At 41.8% G+C, this 20,837-nt stretch overlaps 1 protein-coding gene across 1 annotated transcript in view; it reads left to right on the top strand.

The window, feature by feature from the left end:
- Window positions 1–18,993, top strand: part of PRKN (parkin RBR E3 ubiquitin protein ligase) — a 614,220-nt gene extending 595,227 nt beyond the window's left edge. The window contains exons 11-12 of the mRNA XM_037391827.1: window positions 13,412–13,529; window positions 17,709–18,993. Coding sequence (XP_037247724.1) covers window positions 13,412–13,529; window positions 17,709–17,818 — 228 coding nt within the window. The 3' untranslated portion in view covers window positions 17,819–18,993. The remainder of the gene's footprint in view (window positions 1–13,411; window positions 13,530–17,708) is intronic.
- Window positions 18,994–20,837: the final 1,844 nt, after the last annotated feature.

The following is a 20,837-nucleotide window of genomic DNA, read 5'->3' as shown; positions in this document are numbered from 1 at the left end:
CCATCAGTTGATAAAGGAAAGGCCTTCCCAATGGGCTTTTGGGGTTGTCTCTATTCAATGTGAACGCTTTTGAAAGGCTTTATGTAGTCTTGTTGTCTTTCAGCTTATTTTTAGTCATCAGTCAGGAAACCATGTGGGTTTGGACTGAATAACAAGGTTTTTATACAGCCTATGCAGAAAATGCTGTTGATAATTTATGTTTTAGCTTTGAGAAATAAAAAATGGTTTGCCGCGGCTGGAAGCTGTTAGATGATAATTATTCTCGGCTGCTCTATAATTTTGTAGCTATTGTAGCTATAGACCTGGAGAGGAAATAGTTTTTCTCTCCTGGCATTTCTCTTTGAGATTCAACTTTCCCTGCTCTCTGTAGCAAACAAATCACAGTGTTTCCAATTTAAATATATATATATATATATATATAAAAAAAAAATAGAGAGAAAGTGCAAAGAACAGGAGAGATACCCCTAAATATCTCACAGCTTGATGCCTAAGGTGTGGTCCTAGGAAGCAGAAAACTGATACTCAGATGTCTGGCATGCTCGGTGCTAAGAGGGAACCGGAACCCTGAGCCGTACACAGTCCAACACAGCAGATACAAAACGGTGGGCAGGTGCTGATGAGGACCTGCATCTGGCCGGCTCTCAGCGAGGCTCGCCCATCTCCTCTCAGGGCCTGCAGGCAGGCTGCCTGAGGCTGGCTTTTGGGGCCACACTCTTTGAACCTAGAGACCGGGAGGGAGCTGGAGGCCTACTGGGAACCTTTGCCATGCGCTACCGTGAGACAGGTCATTTGCCATACTTCGAAGACACTGCACTAGGCTATGACCCGTGTAGAATCTTCTCTTTAACCGTTCTGAGTAAACGTCTTCAAAAAAGAATTAGCAGTCATTGAAACAGAATTGAACAGTCTGTATCCTAGTAGTCAGTCAGGCTATCTACCCCTGGTGCCCTGGAACACGTGTATGAGACCCAAAATCCATCTTCTTTCCCAGCCTCTAGTGATCTGTGATTCAGATGTGATATCTTTGTGTTTAGCAGCTATCAGCAAATTTTTATCCCATGAATTTGTGCAAACCCCTTTTTTGAAGCCATGTATTTACAAGGAGATTTGCAGCTTAACTACCCTCTATGAAAAGCTATCTTCTTTTGCTTGCAGTAGCCTTGGAACAGTCTTCCACTTCCCATTCACATTTATGTAAAAACAAAATGACTTCAACAGAGACATTGAGAGATACTTGAAGTATCCAATAGCCTATTAGAGCCCAAGGCTCAATATCCTACCTGAATTAAATAGCGCTAGAACCAGAATACATCTCAACATGATCAGTGAGCCCTATATTCTTTTAAGCTATTTAAGCCTACGGTTTTGCCTAGAGTACTGAAATTCATCGTGGCACCTTACAAGTTATTTCAACAGTGTTGGCTCTGTGGAAGTTAGAGTTTGTATAATTTCCATGATTTAGGGCAGAGATAAAGGTGTGCCAGGAAAAATCAGAATACTATAGGAAGCAAGTGGTTAATTTTAAATACTTGCATATTGCCTTAGCTTCTCCTGATGGAGACAATGGGATCATTTTGTCCATCTGGTCCAGTATCTCAGCACATTAATTGCACCCAATTAAACCTGTTAATTTAGGAAAGTTGACTGCTTTCGCTGTTCCAGTGTAATGTAAACATTTTTGCTGTTCCTGACAAATTTCCTGAACTCTCAAAAAGCTGTTCCAGAATAGCTAAATGATAGTACCAGAATAATTCTTGCAGCTACGCAAATCAGTTCCCCAGTATAGACAAGACCATAATTCGTTTAGACTCCCAACTTAAGCTGAAGTTAACCGACTTAGGTCAGCCGCCTTTTCCTCCAAGAAACAAGAGAGCTGCAGTAATAAAACTTCTCCACAAGGTGGCGATGTGCCATTGAAGGAATGTTTCCCTCGCTGCAGCCGGGCCAGCAAACTGGGGCAGGCGGAGCAAGGCAAGCCCTTGTGAGGGCTGGCGGGATGTTGGTTTCATCCGAGTAGCACCACTGGAAGCCTGCACACAGCACTGCTGTACCATGCATACAGAACACTCCTGAGGCGTTTATGGAATGAAGCGCATGTGGACTGTTTTCACCTCTTTCTCACTGAGATCAATTTAGACATTTATCCACTTGCGTCTTCAGACTTTTTGTTCTGTTTGGCCCTCCCCAGCTAGGTGCATGTCAGAGTTAACTTGCTATTATGACACTGCTTGTTGAGGCAGTGAGAAGGATTGTTTTACCTTTGAACATAGTCTGATTCAAAGTAAGAATAATACACTCCAGCGCTGTATTCAGCTCCTGCAGTTTGACTCCCCTCCAGATCCTTTCCATTTCATTTATTTTAGAAACAGATCGTATTGTCAAACTCCTGCCACCCAGATTGCAGGGCCAACCAGATATGCTGCCACCAAACTGTTCCTCTCCAGAACTGGTGCAGGATAGGTGGTGCCAGGAAAATACTTTCTCTAAGAAAAATGCAAGTGTCGCTTTAGCCTGTAGTGGCTACAGTAGTGAAAGGACCTTCTGTAGTCTCCACATTTCTGCAAGCGCCTGCAGTTCTCTGATGCTCCCAGCATGAGAGGCAACACTGTGGGCAGGTTTAGGCCTAAGTCAGCATGATAGAGATGAGTATGGTGGGGTGTGAGGACCATGAAAGAGCTGGAAGAAAAGCCAGAGGAGTGTTGCTGTGGGTGACTCAGGCAGCCAGAAGCTGGTGGCAACATGGAGAGCAGGAAGAGCTGCAGTGCCACTCAAAGTGGCCTTCTTAAGGGGCTGTGTGCCAGGGCACTGCCAGGGCCACTGCTCCCTGCGGGCTCTCGGTGGGTCTGAGGGGGCAGGGCATGGCACCTCCCTGAGGACAGAGATGGCCAGAATTGTGGAAGGTGGGCATGGCTGGGCAGGGCAGGGCTGTGGGGAGCTGGAGACCGGCCCAGCTGCAGTGTCGCTTGGGCAGGGGACTGGGCTGGGAAAGCAAGGTCTGGTGGTGCCCTCAGAGCCTGACACCAATTTTGGAAGCCTCGGAGAAAGAGATCCCTCAGAAAGAGAGGTAGATCCTGATACAGAGGCATTCAAGTGTCCATGAAAGCCAAGAGCTGACAGGAGTGACTGTGACCCATCAGAGAGATACTGGAAGCTCCAGAAAGAGGAGCGGGGAGAGAAAAGAAAGGGAATATGCCTGTGAGATGGCATGGGACAACTGTGAGGGTCCAGGAAGCAGAAATGGTGGTGGTGACAGTCTCCTGTGCTTGGGCAGATGTCGGAAGGAGGCAGGAGGCAGCCTGAGGTCAAAAGCGCCAAGTGGAGATGGTGGGACTGGGAAGAGAGGGAGGGCAGCAGGGAATGGGGTCGGTTGGCAGGAGAAAGGAAGAGGGCAGCCATGTCTGCAGAGCACCAGAGGGACAAAGCAGATGCCACATGTGGTGCTTACGACTATTCAGAACAAAGGGGCTTGAGCCTTATAATGGTGGGAAGCTAGAGGCAACTGCTTGCTGCTTGGGGTAGAAAGGGCAAATTGAGCAGCAGGCATGCAGAGAGTAGCCTAGCTTTAAATACTGGTATATCATGATCTTTCCAGTCTCTGCACAGATATTGCATGGTCCGTTGGGATGGATAAAATGTTCTCTTTCTACTGAAATGTCCATTTTTAGCCCTGATAGGGCCCAACAGGCCATTGAACGCTCGTCTTAAGCATTTACTTCCTGGAGCAGGGCTGATTATTTCCCATCTTAGCGTGCAAATTACATAATTTCAGAGAAAATAAAATGTATTGAAGGCATGTGCAGTTGAGAAGCTTTCTTTTCAACCCATTGCATCCTCTTGGAGATGTTTGAAGTTTAGGATGACAGAAGTAGTCATATTTGATGAATTAAAAGGCACAGTATGCATGATGGAATCAATGACACGGTAAAGGTGACTCCAGCCAGACTTAGGCTTAGAAATAACCGCATAGTCCCTGCTACGTACACCACAAAACCAAGCTTCCTGACCACTTTTAACCTCACCCATAGACAGTCTATGCTGATGGGGAATCTAGCCATAAGCCAGCTTCCTCTGTAAATCCCCAGCTTGAAATTAGCCTAGCTTCCCTAGCACAAAACCTTTCTAGACATTTTGCTTTTTACCAGAATAAGTAATGCACCTTCTTGCTCACTAGCAACTGGACAATAAAATGTGACTACATTTTAGATTTGGACATGTACAGAGTAGCTCCCAGGACAGTTTCAGTGCTGGACATGTTGGTAAGACACCTGCAAGGTAAATTGTAATAGCAATAGCAATAACACTGATGTAAAAGTGGTACATGTATAAACAAGAATAGAACGTGGGGCACAGAGACATAAATGTTTGAAAAAGATGACAGAAACTAGATTAAACGGGTTATAAAAAGGTATGTTTTAGAGATGGTTCTATGGACAAACTTTCCCCAAGATGGTTTTAGCTGCTGATCATCTTGTCCTGTCAAGCCAATGAGTGTGTGATAATTAAAAGGTAGCACCTTTTTAGCAAGTTTTCTTTTTGAGTTTGCTGTGAATTTAGTAAAGAGAATAAATTAAACATCATAATAGATTTCTGTAGTATAGCTGTACACAAATCCCTCTAATAACCTACATTTAAAGACTTGAATCTACATGAACATCTGATGTCTATTTCATCATCCCACAAACCCAGCTGGGCAGTCTTAGTAGGACCCAGACGTAAATCTAGTTCATCTCATTTGAACAAACTCCACTATTAACCCTATGACAGCAATGTCCATGGTGACTGAGGTCTTAAAGCTTGCCCAGTGGTCTCTTCTGTTCCACACTCCAACCCAAGCTCCTTAAAAATCCTGTCAGGCCATATCTAGTCTTAGTGTAAGCTTTAATTCCAGCTAGTTCTAGTAACCCTGGCCCTACAAACGATGCAATCCAACAAAATCCATCGTTAATCATACATCTTTAGCTGCTGGTGCAGCTAAAAATTGTTACCAATTTCTTGTACATAGGTTACAGAATAGCTTGTATGAATTTCTGCCATCATTTTTACATTGAAAATCTCATTACCTCCTAAAAGTGTTCATTTCAGACCAGGTTCATTGTATATGCAAAGTAAAAAATGTATTGTTAGTCTTACCAAAACCTTACAAAGCTAATCAAAGAACTATTTTAGTCCATTTACAATAACACTAGGAGTTATAGTTCCAATCATATATAGTTAAAATAACAGATAGGTAAACCTTCTGGTAACACATTTCTCTGATGTTACGTTTAATGTTCCACTGCCTGGCTGTGCCCTAGGCTCAATGGCTTCGGTCTGGGACGGGCTGGCATAGTGAGTCTCTTACCTGGAGGAGCATGATGTCCTTACTGATGTTTTATTCCTTCTTACTGTATGGACTGTTGGAGGTCACGTTTATATTTTTAACCCCCTCCTTCCCTGGTCTGCAAGTTGCTGTTGGATCCCAATTTACTATCTCTGGTGTGTTTTACCTAAGTCAGTTACGTCTTTGTTATCTCTAAGGCTGTTTTCACCCAGCTCTCAAGGCTGCAGTTGGGTAACTCACCACTGGAGAGTTGTTTATAGCGCTGGGGCCTCCCGTATCACCTTGTGCCTGTGCTTTCAGGGCCTCTGCTATCACCCCACCTTTACTCATCTGCATAGCATTTTACTGTAGGGCCAGAGACAGTTCATTCTGGCCATAATAGCTATATTTGCCATTGCTGTTGTTAGTTACAAAAATGCACGTAACATTGTTAAACCACACAATTATACAAAATTATATAAAAGCAAAAGCAGAATAGGTAATAGTCACCTGGTCATTAGATAATTACTGTCACTTGATAAACCAAATCTCTAGGCAGACCAAGACAAGTCCAGAGAAAGCCTGATGGGTCCTGAGGTCTGTGGCTGTTGGCTTGGCACAATGGCTGTGGCCTTATACAAGAAACAGCATTTTTGCTAAGCCACAAAGCTACACGTTCTAAACTTCCATCTACAATCTGTTTCAGTATAACTTTGTAACTAGTGCTGTAAAACTTAACTTCAACTCCATTCCAAACCTGTGGGATGCTACCTGTCGCGGCTGTAGCCCTCAGCTAGAGACCTTGGTCACCCAAATCCCAAAGCCTATCCCCAAACCTACCACCTTCAAATCAAACTCTGCTGTTTCTTATTTGAGACCCAGTCCTTACAGGTAGGTACTCAGGTAGGTAGTGCAGGAGCCAGATAGTAACTTTGCTATTATGCCACTAGCAGTATAAAACCTAACCAGAACCTGCATCAGCCTGGGAACCCATCAGACCAAACCAAAAGTGGTGCAGTGCCTCAGCTGAGTCGGTGCAAACCTGGTCCTATCCATCAGCACATGCTGCCGGGGCCGTGACCCCAACCCTAGCCATCATTTCTGGGCTCAAACCTCACTCGGTCATGAGCCCTCAGGCAAATGACCAGCTCTGAGCAGACGCGTTTGATCACTTCCCCAAAAGGCTTTTTGCTGCACAGGTGTGGCAGAAAAGCACACCCATGTGTGCGCACACATCCAGGAGAGCCTGTCACATCACCTGGCACCCTGCTGAAGCCTTTTGTAATGTTCCTGGAAAAGCTCCCAGCTCACTTGGGCTGCAGGCTGGCCTGCAGTCTGTCTTTTCCTCCCATTGCCTTATGTATGCAGGTCTCTAAATGGCCAGTAGGTGGTACAAAACATACAGACACTGCTTGCCAGGCTTCCCTTTCTATCCACGCAACATTGTCTAATCTCTTATGCCTGTAGATTCCTAGCAAGCAGGTATGGCTGTGAAGCCTGGTCTCTGTGTAGGTGGCACTTTGCTGTAATCATGCAGTAGAACATGCTGGCCCACTGTGAGCACAAGATATTTCAGAATTTGATTTTAATGTGGACTTCCCAAATAAAGGCGCTTTCAAAATATCTTTAGCTGAATTATTGTAATGCTAAGATATGAAATATTTAGCTAACGCTTCATGAAATGAATTTGGTGTAATGTATTTATTACCCTATTGCTGTGGAATTAAAAAACCATGCAACGTGCATATTAAATTGTAACAGACATAATGCTGACAAAATTAAGCAGTTGCATATGTCTTCTGACTTACTGTATGAAGGAAGTAGCAAGCTCCTTTTTTGCTTGAACCTTCAGTGAAGGGTAAGTTGTTAGCAAAAACATTTATATTACATCATATTCCAGAGTTATATGACCTAAATCAGCTCTTGGTTATCAGCATCTTCTGTTTATGCTCTAACTATTGCAAGTACCACTTCCAGAATTGTTCCTTCACCATTTCAGCAAACTTTCCTTACTGTTTTTAGAACAGTGGAAAACAGAAGGTGAGGTATTTGAAATGCTGCACTACAGGGAAGAGTTAAAATGAGAAACACACAGCATTTCTTATGGAAACTTCTTTCTCTACTCAAAAGAAGGGGGAAAGTAATGAAAATGGTAAATAGTAAATGCTGACCACAAAAAAAAAAGAGAACTCATTCACTGCATTTTAGTGAAAGAAAAAGCTACTGAAGAGGTTCATCATACATAACATCTTTCAATGAGTCCTGAGTCACAGTATGAAATGTGGAACATCTATTATTAGACCATTGATTTTTTTTCCATCAGATAAATTTAAAAAGTTAAATAAAACACGGGCTGTACAAAAAATGGCACACCTAGCTTGATTTCTAAAGTGTCTTAAACAACTGGAAAAGAAACCGAGGCTTGGGGGTTTAGTAGCTGGTACACTTACAATGTCAAGCACAGGACATTTCAACCCACAGATGCCTAATTAAAGGAGCAAGAAAAATAACTATAACCGGGAAATGTCCTGTAAAATTAATCTTTACGTTATAAATAAAGATGCACCAGAGGAAATCTGAGAATAGGTCTTAACTTTCTGTCTAATGAGAAATAGATAGGAACTATATGGAGAGAATTTTAGCTTTCCTATTTTGGGCAGCAATAAAGTAAAAAGATGTGACAGGCTGCTTTTGTTTATGAGGCTGAGCTGACAGTCATTTGTAGCTGTGTTGCCACTTAGGGGAGAAGGCATGTTTTTTATTCCACTCATGGAAAACAGTTATACAAGAGTGACCTGTATTAGATTAGATTTTCTGCCTTAGAGCAGTGTACATTCAATATTATGTCAGGGCCCACAGCATAAGAAGGACTTGGACCTGCTGGAGCAAGTCCAGAGGAGGGCCACGAAGATGATCAGAGGGCTGGGGCACCTCCACTATGAAGACAGGCTGGGATAGTCGGGGGGTTTCAGCCTAGAGGAGAGAAGGCTCCAGGGAGACCTTACAGCAGCCTTTCAATAAGTAGAGGAGGCTTATACGAAAGCTGGAGAGGGACTTTTTAAAAGGTCATGTACCAATAAGACAAGGGGTAATGGCTTTAAACTAAAAAAGAGTAGATTCAGATTAGATATTAGGAAGAAATTCTTTACTGTGAGGGTGGTGAGGCACTGGAACAGGTTGCCCAGAGAAGCTGTGGATGCCCCATCCCTGGAATTGTTCAGGGCCAGGCTGGATGGGGCTCTGAGCAACCTGGTCTAGTGGGAGGTGTCCTGTCCATGGCACGGGGGATGGAACTAGATGATCTTAAAGGTCCCTTCCAACCCAAACCATTCTATGATACTATGCTTCACCAGCTACCTGAATTTAATTCATGATGATATGAATAACCCAAACATGTAGAGTGAGAACCTCGATGTGCAGTGTGACCAGACCAGAGCACTCTGATTTTATTTAGTGAAAGTCTCTTTCATCTTGTATCAGACACCCTGTGTATATCATTTCGATTTTAGCCAGTTGCTGTCATCACAGAGTAGCTCCTTTTTTTATGGCAAAATTCCCTAGGCACACCAGACAAATTGGCTCATAAAAAGCTGCTTCATGTGAATTTAACTGGATCACTGTGGTACTGACACCTCTATTTTTCCTGTGCATGAAACATATTCGCATTGATGGATATCTTTCCTGTTGCTTATCTATAGACATATTTTAGCGTTTTGACTAGCCCAAACTTTCTGTAGAGTAGAACACTAGTCCCATAGCTATGTACACCTCTCTTTGTGAGATTTTGACTCTTGGATGACTCAAGTAATGCATGCTTTTCCAAAGCCCCTTTAGCCTATCTAGCGCCCTAGACATCTGCTTTTTTTTCCCCCACAACTGAAGTAAAAGACACCACTAAACACAACAGGAGGTTAACTCATGTGAACATGTTCATAAGACAGCCCAGTAGAAGCTGCAAAAACAAAAGAAATTTAAATTGGACTGTTACCATCCCTTGTAGATCAGGCTTCAACAGATGAGGCGGCTTTTGCTCAGAGGTCTAGCCCAAAATAGTTAATGGGCTGTGTTAATCTGAATGTTATGGTGGGTTGAACATTGTTTTGTGTACAATTCTTTGTCTTCCTTTCAAACACTTTCAAATATCTGTAGTTGTCCTCGCATTCATGCTAGAAAATGAGTAATATGTTCTGATTTGAGATATCTAAGCCTTTTTGAAATGCTGTATTTCACATAAAGTCACAATTTTCCATATTTCTAATTATTTTTCCCAGGAAAATTAACTGAAAAACAAGCATTTCTAATCAAAAAGAAAGGTATTTCTGATTTAAAGGAAGCTGTACAAGGATACATTATTTAAAGTTATACATAACCAGGTTTTTTTTATTATTAGGAAGGAACTAAGCACCAAGAACAAACAAGCAGAAGTCCAGAAATTACATTCACTAAAGCTAAGCACAACACAATGTTAACAGCTTCATATTTTATTCTGAATCAAGGGTCTTCAGTTTTCAGGTGTTTTCCAGGCTAGGTAAAATAAGCATGATCATTAAAGAAGTGTGCTTACAGAAGACAGAATATAATGCAGTGGATGTTGGAATGTAACATTATATATCTAATGCTTCCAGTATTTTGAAAAAAAAGGTTTGCCATGAATGTTTTTAATCTGGACGGTACTGCTTACTTGCGGACTGTGAACACACACTTCATTGGCTTTATGTAGTTCTACTGACAAGTCGATGTATGCCCTACTACCTGAGTGACATGCTGCTTTAAGAAGGATTTCTATTCCAAGATGTTTTCTGCCTGTGTAGGACTTTTCCCAGTACTACCTGATATCGATTAACTGCATAAAAAGCTTTCCATATACACGTTCTTGTATCATTGTATGGTGCTCAGCAGTCTCTGTGGTCTCTTTATCCCTGTTACTTTTTCCAAAGGACTCAGCATAGAAACAGAATAGAAGTAAATCTATGACCTTCAGTGTGACCCAGAGATAACAAGGCAGACTTTTTCCCTAATCTCTCTAAGGGAATGTTGAACGATGCTTGCAACAGCTCTTACTGTAGCTTCCTGTTATTTATGGGTATTCATTCCTGGTCATAACGTGCAGCACAGTTGAAAATAAAATAAAAAAATATTCATAAAGTGGCATGGGTGGAATCTAGTATCTTTTCACTGATGATGGGACAAAAATTTTTGTGTGGGGTCAGCACCACAAGTGATCAAAGTCTCCTGTTCTCAGTGAACTGGTATGTGATGCACACCTGGAGCATCTCTGAACTTCCTATCCAAGACCATGCAGGCCAAATAACATGAGAGCCACCTCTGCTTGACAGGCATGGCTTGTTACCTAGGCCATTGTCAGGGAGATTAGGTTTGCTAGCTTACAATGAAAGGTGATTTAAATAGACACTGGTAATGGAGAACTGTCATACACCTTTCCTTTATTGTTTGAGGAAAACATGCACAGTAATATATGTGTGCTTGCAGTAATTGTATGTGGAGCGCTAAATAAAGGGCGTGAATACTGGAGGCTCATAGATCAGTATGGTATGATTTCTTTACTGAATCAGAGGGACTCCATCACTGTACCATTTCTCTGCATTTGCTTCTTGCAGCAGGAAGTTTTTAACTTCGCATTCAGCAAGACTGCCATAGGAGGGATGTTTCAACTCTAATAGGCTGAAAACAGCATGCTGCTGCATCTGCTTCATGCTAGAATTTTTGCAATGGAAAATATTAATATAATTCACTCCTCTGTTTTCAACAATTTGCTCTTGGTGAATTGCATATGTGTGGTTTGAAGTTGTTTGTTTTAGTTATTCCTACGTTCTCGCAAGTTTGCTTTTGTTTTGAGAACTAAGATCAAATATCTTTATACAAATCAAATTAGCAATTTGGCAGATGAAGTTTTGCCTCAGTGTCAATTGCTATTAGGACACAACAAAGACATGAAGATGGGGGAAAAAGTATGTTTCCAAGTACTGAACAACACAGTTTGGATTTGGACTATTTGGGAAAAACAGAGCCACTGTGAAGCTCTTCTGGGTCAACCACAAAAATTAAAAATACTTCTGGTCTTCTCATGTAGCTATTATTTTTAAAAGAATAGCAATGTTTTGTTACTGCTATATTGATTTTCATCTTGAATCGTCTGCATGAGTGTTAAGTGATTAATTCCCGTTACAGTGAGGTGAAATTAATTTCATCTACTTTCGGTCACTGGGCAAACTGAGGCCCAGGTCCAGTGTTCCCCACTCTCCCCATCTTGTGTTCAGGCCCCTCTGATTTAGCTCAAATTGCTTGCTAAAGCCATCCTTCCTTAAAGATCGAGGTGTTGCAAGATCAATACTAGATTATGTTCTTCGCTATTAGCCTGAGCAGCTTTTTCTATTTCCCAGAACTTCCTAATGTGCCATTGTACAGAGGTCATCCTTTTGCCGAATTGCTGAATTCCCAGCAGGGTGCAGGGCCAAATTCCCTCTCCAGAAGCAGAGAGCCAAAAGTAAAAGTCACTTCTAGGATACGGCTGAGAAAACTGTTCACTTTTGTCACCTTTGCATCAAAAATATTAGCAAATTGGAGAATATTGAGTGAGAGGCAACAAAAGGGACTCAAGGGCTGAGGAGACTGATGTAGGTAGTAAAAGAAAAGAAATAATGCCATAAACACATTTTTGAGGTTTCTTAATTAAAAAAGCCTGGGATATTTTTAAGATGCATGTTGTAATGGCCACCAGATGAGCTGGAAATTAATTCCTGCAGATGTTGCTCCTTGTTATTCCATTTTAACTCAGGAGACTTCAGCCAAGAAATAAAATCTAGGTCTTACTCACAGACACTGCAACAACTCACAGGCTTTATCAGTAGCAGCTGGGCAGAAATCAAGAGGAGTTATTGTTCTGTGGCATGTTTAAAAGTTGGGCCAATTTCCTTTTTCTGTCTTACTAGAAATAAATATATTTAAAAATTATCCATGTAGATAAGTATTAGAAGTCTAGCCACAGAACAGCCTACAAGTATTTAGAAGGTATACACAAAGAAATTATGGGAATTTTTACAAATTATGTAATTTAGTTTAAGCTCGTAATTCTTCCATATGCTTGGAAAAACCAACATTATGAATGGAGAGAGCAGAACTTCAAGAGCTAGCAGAACTGGAACCTACACACACTGTTTACAGCTACTAATCACATAGTTGCCAGCCTTCTGTAATAGGAATGACCCAAGGCACTACCATCTCATTTGTCCTTGTATCATCATTTTAGGTAGGAAATTGCCAAGTAGGGCACTTGTGTAGATTACGTAATTTTGTCCCAGTCATAAATAGGACAAACACAGGGGTCCCTTTTAAAACACACTTCATGATAATTTTTCCATCTGTGTCACCCTGTCTGAGGAGTTGCTTGCTTTCATTGTTCACTAGATTCTTTTTTTACTTTTTCTCCAGTTTTTTTGTGTTCCTTCTTTGTGCCTCTCAAGGCCTCTTAAATTTATATAGACTATGTTTGAATGAAACCTAGACCTCCCAAACAAAGGATTATGCTTCATTATGAAAAACATTTTCCTTCCAGGGACCCCACCATCCTGCATTATCAAGTCTTGCATTGTGTTAGTGGTTTTGCTTTTCTTGCAAGAAGGGCTTTAATCCCTGAAGCAGAACCAAACCTAATGTGTCATGTCTCAGCCAGGTTCATCTGACTCCTGCTTCGCCTTGCCTTTTGCTTTACCTGTCTTTGTGCATTTGCTCAGTGTGCCCCTCCCGGGGCTTTGCCTGCCACTCAGGGCAGGGAGGAATGGGGAGGACACAGCCTGTGCTGCAGCTGGATGTGGGAAGGACATCCAGGACAACACATGCTGCAGCTGCTGCAGCTCTCCTCCACCATCCTGAATCCTGGGATCTAACCCAATACATGTGTTGTGCACACTAGGAGAAAATAAGTTTGCATTTTGAAGCAAAAAATCTGTATCTCATACAAATTCCAGTCTACCTGGCCTTGCAGTCACTCCTGACTGTTTCTTGTGGGTAAAGTTATCACTTCAGTGTAGACATCATGTCCCAGCGCAGCCATGCAGTATGGTACCCAAGGGTGTTTTTTCTGTCTCTTTGCAGGGGTATGTAGTTGATGAACATGCAGCCATGCAAGCTCGATGGGAAGAGGCATCTAGAGAAACAATCAAGAAGACAACCAAGCCATGCCCCAGCTGCAATATTCCAGTAGAAAAAAATGGTAAATTTGTTAGTTATATACTTAACTGTCTTTTTAAATCCATTTTACAGTATAAATGTATGAATGTGCATGTGTACGTATACACACTATTACTCCAAGAGAGGGAGAGCACATAGAGCTTGAGTATTCCCTCTGTCACTGTGTCTAAATTATCTTGAAATCACTAAATCTAAATCACTTAGTTCTAAAGACACTAATTAAGCCTCACAAAATGCCTAGCTATTTTATAGATAGGGAAAATGAGGCACAGAGAGCCACTGGATGTAGTGTTCATGTGACTGAATGTCCAGCTAGTTGTCTAGCTTTTCCATTGTCACTGGAAAAAATAGACATTTGTGGGGCAAAACTCATCTCACAATGAAACAGAACATGTGTGTAATGTATGCCAGAAGAATTGCACCTAAAAGTGGGGTGTGGAAAATTAGTCCTGCTGTAGATGTCTGCACAGTATGTAGCTGAACTTAGATGAGACTAATTTCAACCCAGTGACATGCCCACAGTAGAAGACCAAGTCAGAGTAAGAAGCGTAAGTTCTGACATGCTGGTTGCACTAATCAGTGCTTACCATGTAGGAAGAAAAGTAATCTGCTGGCACTGGAGTGGTTAAAATGGGAAGCATGAATAGTAATTAGGCTATACCCTATAGGTTCATGCTGTTTCAAGACTTAGTTGTATTTATATTAATTACTCAAAACATATTAAAATGGTTGGCTAAATATTATACGACTATTAAGTATAGAGGATACTTCTCAGTTTTGTGGCATCACTTATTCAAATGGTATGCTTAAAACACCAAATAAGACACTGCAGACTGCGAGGAGAGAACACTTCAAGCAGTGATACCACAGAAATACTACTGAGAAAGAAATAGGACAAAATCCTGAAGTCTGGGGTTTGATGAAAGAAAAGAAGGCAGTTGGCAGATGGAAAGTGGGAGACTTCCTCAAGCACAAGAAGAGGGAAAGAAAGCATGAATTCAAGAGTGGGAAGGCGAGACAAGATTTGGCAAAGTGTAAAGAGCAAGGTAGGCAGCAGAAGAGAGATAACAGAGGGGCAGGTCAAAAAATTATTTACAGATTTGTAAAACAGACTGGAAACTAGAGTTTGAACTGGATTAGAAATAGACAATAATCATGACTCTAATACTTAGTTTATGCAAAATAAAGCCAAATAAAAAAATCCTTCTGGTCAGGCTTGAAGCAGGGCTAGGACCTTTACTTTATCTTAGACTCTGCTACAAAATCTTTACTGTTAAATTACAGTCACAAACTGTATCACAGTTGTCACAAAGAGGATATCCCTATTTGACACCATTTACACAACTCCCACTAATGTTTAGGGAAGTTCCTTGTAAAAATCCCCAGTGTATCAAAAAGGAAGTAAAGGCCATTATACTTTTTTATCTTTGAAATAAAATATTTATTGAAAATGGATAATAAGCAGGAAAAGACCTTTCATTGCTTGTAGCCTGACCCATGTCAGAACAGTGCCTCATAATGCAAAACGCCAAAGCCATGGCAGCAGGCTAAAACCACAATTGACGGATTGTGTTGCCATTTGGAGGGACCTCAACAGGCTAGGGTCCTCAAACTACGGCCCACGGGCCGGATACGGCCCCCCAGGGTCCTCAGTCCGGCCCCCGGTATTTACAGAACCGCCAGGGGTTGGCGGGGGGGAAACCAAGCAGCCGCAGATGACCTCCTGCCACTTCATCCGCACGCCAGCCCCCTGGTTAAAAAGTTTGAGGACCCCTGGGCTAGGGAATGGCCTGTGAGAAACCTCATGAAGTTTAACAAAGGGAAATCCACCAGGACAGCTTGGGGGCCAACCTGATGGAAAGGACCTGAGTGTCATGGTGGAGTACAAGTTGGACATGAGCCAGCAACATGCTCTCGCAGCAAAGGTGGCCAACAGCATTCTGGGCTGCATTAGGAAAAACATCAGCAGCAGTTCAAGGGAGGTGATCCTTCCCCTCTGCTTAGCACTGGTGAGACACATCTAGAGTGGTGGGTCTGGTTCTGGGCTTCCCCGTGCAAGAGAAACATGGAACATGGACTGGAGCAAGTCCAATGAGGGCTACAAAGATGATAAAAGGACTGCAGAAATAGATACCTGAGGGGGGGAGCAAGGAAGACAGAGCCAAACTCTTCTCAGTGCCCACCAAAAGGACAGAAGGCAATGGGCATAAACTGAAACACAGGAAATTCCATTTAAATGTAAGAAAATGCTTTTTACCATGTGGGTGGTTGAAGACTGGAACAGGTTGCCCAGAAAGAGCCTCCATTCTAGGATACATTCAAAACCCAACTGGACGTGATGCTGAGCACACTACTTTAGTTGACCGTGCTTCAGGCAGTGCGGTTTGGAATGGATGATCTCTAAAGGTACTTTCTCACCTCAGCGATTCAGTGATTCTGTGAATTAAGGCATGAAGCTTAAAAAGTGCAGTTCTTGCTTTCTTCTCTGGTCACGGGTACGGCATGTGCCAGCTTCCAGGCTGACATTTGTAAACTGAAAGGAGCACTTTACTTTTGCCTAAGTACAGCTAGTGTCCAGAGGCTGATCACTGTACACCAAAGTCTGCCAGCAGTCCTCATTTGGGAGGAGTACACTGACTCCACACAAGAGAATAATTCTGCCTTCCCTGCCCAAACGCTTCTGTGCACTGTCTTTTACAAGAGACAGTGGCAATGCCAATAACTTTTCTGTAATAGCCTATATTTCTCTATGTCAATAACATTTCTATAACAGCCTGTATAGCTATAGGCATTGTAGAATATATGCCAATAACTTTTCTGTAATGGCTGAAGTCAAAGAGCGAAACACTTTCCCACAGCTCAGTTCCCAGTCTAAGTGAGTTTAAACGCACATCCTCATCTCTCAGAGGATGGCTGCACTCACAAAGATGTAAGCCACATTGCTTGAGGCACTCTCCACTCTGACTGCTGATCTCAGCTGCCATGTAGCAGAGGATAACGTGATTTATGTAGCTTAGCAGGCAGAGCACACGTTTGACAGAGGGTGCCTGTTGGGGTTTGGGTCCTGCGCCAGAACTGAGGTGTGTTTTACCCAGGGATTGTTTGATACAAACCGCAAGAGAAGATTGGCTCTAAACCTCACGTAAAGTGTAACATGGAGGCTGACCTTTTGGCATGCTTACGTTTAAATAAGATTAAAAAGTCTGGCAAATTGCATCTCTGACACAAAGATACAAACTGATGAATAGACCTTGCCATCACAGTTAGTTTTCTCTCTGTCAGCTGAAGCAGACAGGCCTGTTTTAACAAACCAGTTCTTGTGTCTCCTGCTGGTTTTGCCTTCTGAGAATCGTTCTGGATTGGCATTTATACAAAAGATGGTCTAAGGGTAGCAGGGTGTACAGTAGGGAACACACAATCCCTGTACCTCCTGTCAACACCTGCAGTCAAACCAAGATGACATTTCAGCATTTCTTCATACTTTTCTTTCAGTTTAAATTATACAAGAGATCTCTTTGTGTGGTAAGCAACATGGTTTCCATTTGAAGTGTATTTCTGTAATGACCTTTGACAATGTTAATGTTTTATATCTTACAAATTAAACATTTGATCAAGGTTGTGAGCAGAGGGATTAAAGCTGCTCTCACAGTATGGGCAAGTAAGAAACCCAGCTCGCAGGAAACTGATGCAATTAAAAGGCTGCTTCAAATACTAAGAAGGTCAAATCAACTTAAATTACTAATGTCATTTTGATATAATCAGCAGTCAGCCACCAAAGTCTATCTTCTGATTTATTCTCTTTGCAAATGTCTCAGTTATGTAATCTGATTTAAAACAATAATTGAACTTTGTTCATCTTCTGGCTCACAGCTGGGCAAGGGTATTCTTAAGACACCTCCGTAACTGCTTTGAGAGGCCACACACTGTCATCTCTTCCCTGTCCCTAGCATAGTCTCTAATTTCCTCCTACTCCTGCAGTCCATGAAGTGAGACCAGCACGTTGTACCCCAATAAGAGAGGGAGTAGCAGGTTTTAGAATGCCCAAGAAAAATATTCCTCAGGTTTGTACTTCTTTTTTAATAAATATTCTACTTGGTTAGTAAATAAATGCCTAAGAAAGTTGATTTTAACACTGTTAATTGTTGATTAACATCTTTAAGTGTTTGCCAAACACCAAAGCCATTCTGTTGCTATTTTGCAGGTGGCTGCATGCACATGAAATGTCCTCGCCCCCAGTGCAGATTTGAGTGGTGCTGGAACTGTGGCCTGGAGTGGAACAGAACCTGCATGGGAGATCACTGGTTTGACTAGCGGTGCTGAGGCCAGCCCACGTTGCTGCTAAAGCTTGTTTTCATCAGGGCCAAATTCTGAACTCCTTGATTAAACAAAATTCCCAGTGATTTCAGAGACACAGAGTTCAGAAGTTGGCACAGTTTGTTGTTTGGGTTTTGCTTTCTTGCATGTGCAATCATACCAAAATCACATTGAAGTTATACCAAGGGTTTTAAATCCACCAAGTAAAACGTAACTGTTAATTTGGGGTTTTTTTAATGGACAGACTTGCTCATCGTGGTACAAAGAAGGTTAAACTACACCTTTCTGAACTTGTGCAGTTTGTCAGTGTGGAGAGCAGAGTTAGATGAGGAACTTTGCTTGACATTTATAGTCAGAAATCTGTAACACTTGCGAGAGAGAGCAGCCTATGTTTGTGTGCATGAGTGCATGAGCATCAAGGGGGGTGGAGGATGTGCACTGCATCAGCTGTTTTTTCTTTGACCACTCCTTTGCTCATTCAGCACAATTTTTGATTTTGGGGCAGTATTTCTTAACAGCTTTCTTGGCAGAGGAAAGACTGCGTCTCTTCAGTGTTTTCTCAGGGTTCCTTCCTAATAGGCTTTCTGTAGGGGTCTTGCTTTCAAACCAAATTCTCATAGAAACATCCAGCTTTATACCATATTTGTGCTGGTGTATTTGTAACATACAACATGAAACCTGCCTGTGTACTCATTATAGACTTTGTTACTGTTGGCAGATTAGCTAAGGATGCAGTTTCAGCTCTAACCATGACTGTTGTTGCAGTGCTGACTGGGTCCGATTAAGTGTTGTGCAAGCTAGGCTCACAGGGCTTCAGTTTTCTTGTGCTTACAGCAATACTTTGGACATGGCAAAGGGAGGCAGGAGACTTCTCAGGGGTTTTCTCTATCATCATTCTTTTAAACTGAATTAGAATATGGGTATATTTCTGAAAATACATTCAGAGCTCAAACAATGTGGGGCAGAGGGACAACTTTCATTGCACAATGTTAACACAGTAAGTAAAGCTTACTAGTATTTCCAAGCCTTAGCAATCTTACTGTTTGATGTGCATTGCTGTTCTGTTCTGAAATGAAATAGATACTGTCCACATCCAATATGCCATGTTAAGGATTTGCACAATTCAGTTTTGGAAAAAAATGCACAATAAATAAAGTGATCAGAATTTTAAACTTTATTTCTCTTTTCATTTGAGTACAAAGTGAGTACAAAGATATTGGGTGGGCCACGCATTTCCTTGACTGATTCAGTCTCCCCGCTGAGAGGCTAGCCCTTTGATTAAAACATACTACTAGCACAAAATAAATGCCAGGGCCATGGATTTCTTTTCTCGAGTTTGAATTACTATTTTGTATGGCATGACTGTAAAGTCCTGAAAATATGGGTGTGCCTTGTATCGGTCAGTGCAGAGCAAGAAGCTTGAGGTATAAAGAAATCCCCGGCTCAATACAAAAATGTCTGGTTGCTAAAATCAGCAGTGTAGTCCTCTGTCTCTGCTAGAAGTAACATTAAAAGTCTAAGGAAACAAAAGAGATGAAGGCATGAGGTACCCAAAATGAGAAAGTGAACTGGTAGAATTAAGAAAATGAGAGCGAAAGGAAGTGGCAACAAGAGGACAATGGCCATTTCTTAAACGCCATTTTCCTTTTTGGCACTGGTGAGCTACGTGCAGAAGTAGCTACATTAAAGTGTAGGGGTGCAATACAACACTGCAGTGTAGCTCATTCAAGTTCGTTATCTTAATGGGGACATTGTACTGTGAATTCTGATTATTTCATGATTTAATTTCCTATACCTGGGTCTATTTTATAATTTATATGGCTTGTTGCAACAGGGTAGGGAAAAGTCACTATGTTTAATTTATACTTTGATAGTGTGTTACATGGGAGCTCATCACTACATTTCACATCCACAAACATTTGGAATAAAAGAAGTCTGAATCTCTTTCCCATTTCTTTTTAGTGTCTTATAGAGGAAGAAAAACTTGTTCACTATAAGGCAGTTTCACTGAGTTAGAGCCTGCCCTAACAAGTTAATGTTTTAATTGTCGCATAGAAATATGTAATTTATTCCCCTGGACCAAGGTCCATTGACGACAATGGACTATAGATCAGCCCCTGCCTTTCTTTCTGGCCTGGGCAGGACATGGCAGGCATGAGTCATAAGGCTAGAACAGAAACATCTCTTCCTTTGGAAGAACGTGTCAGTGGATGGGATTTTGAGCATTCATCTTAAGACATAAGCAAGGGCAGGAAAGGAGAATAAAGAAAGGACTTCCAGCATCGACTCACGATTGCCCGCTGTTAGAGGATGGCTTTATTGGCCCTTGTCACATAGGGTTGCTTTGCACAGTCCAGATTTACACCCTGCTTAAAAAAAAAAAAAAAGTGTATCCTACAGATTTTAATAGAACATGTTCTGATCTTCTCTGTGTTAATACATATACATCTGTATGCATACATACATGAAGTTTGAGATGGTACAGGCTGTAAACCTGATTTCTGTTTACAGTGAGATTCTTATGGTTTCCATTTAAAGGGCATGAAAAATCAGGATTGGTGCTCTGTTGACATGCTGGAATTCCTATAGAGATGTGTGAATTGAACCTAACATTTCCTATACTGAAAGAAGTTTTTTTGCATGGCAAATGCCTTTTAAAAAAAATCTAAAACTTAAAAAAAACTGTAATTGATATTGTAGTTTGAAACAAAACAAACCAGAACAAACCAAGTCTTCAGTGTCTATTCAGACTGTTCCTTATTCCAGCTCTGAAATATCGGTATGGAATTCATCTCACCCAATTTTAGCTATCTAGTTTGTTTGGTAGCCTCAGAGGCTCACACAGAGATCCGTTGGCCATGTGTATGGGGGGCATGGTGAGTTTTAAGTACAACAGAGGCATGACGGCAACATCCCTGCCGGAAACAGGGTACAGCTCCTGACAGGACAAACAGGACTGCCGAGCTCCCACAGGCTCTGGGCTCTGTTGCTGGTGTGGAGAATGTGAACTTTCCTT

Source organism: Falco rusticolus, chromosome 6, assembly GCF_015220075.1.
Source record: "Falco rusticolus isolate bFalRus1 chromosome 6, bFalRus1.pri, whole genome shotgun sequence".
Taxonomy (NCBI): Eukaryota; Metazoa; Chordata; class Aves; order Falconiformes; family Falconidae; genus Falco; species Falco rusticolus.
Note: the sequence above shows the minus strand (reverse complement) of the source record. Positions and strands in the feature narration are given on the sequence as shown.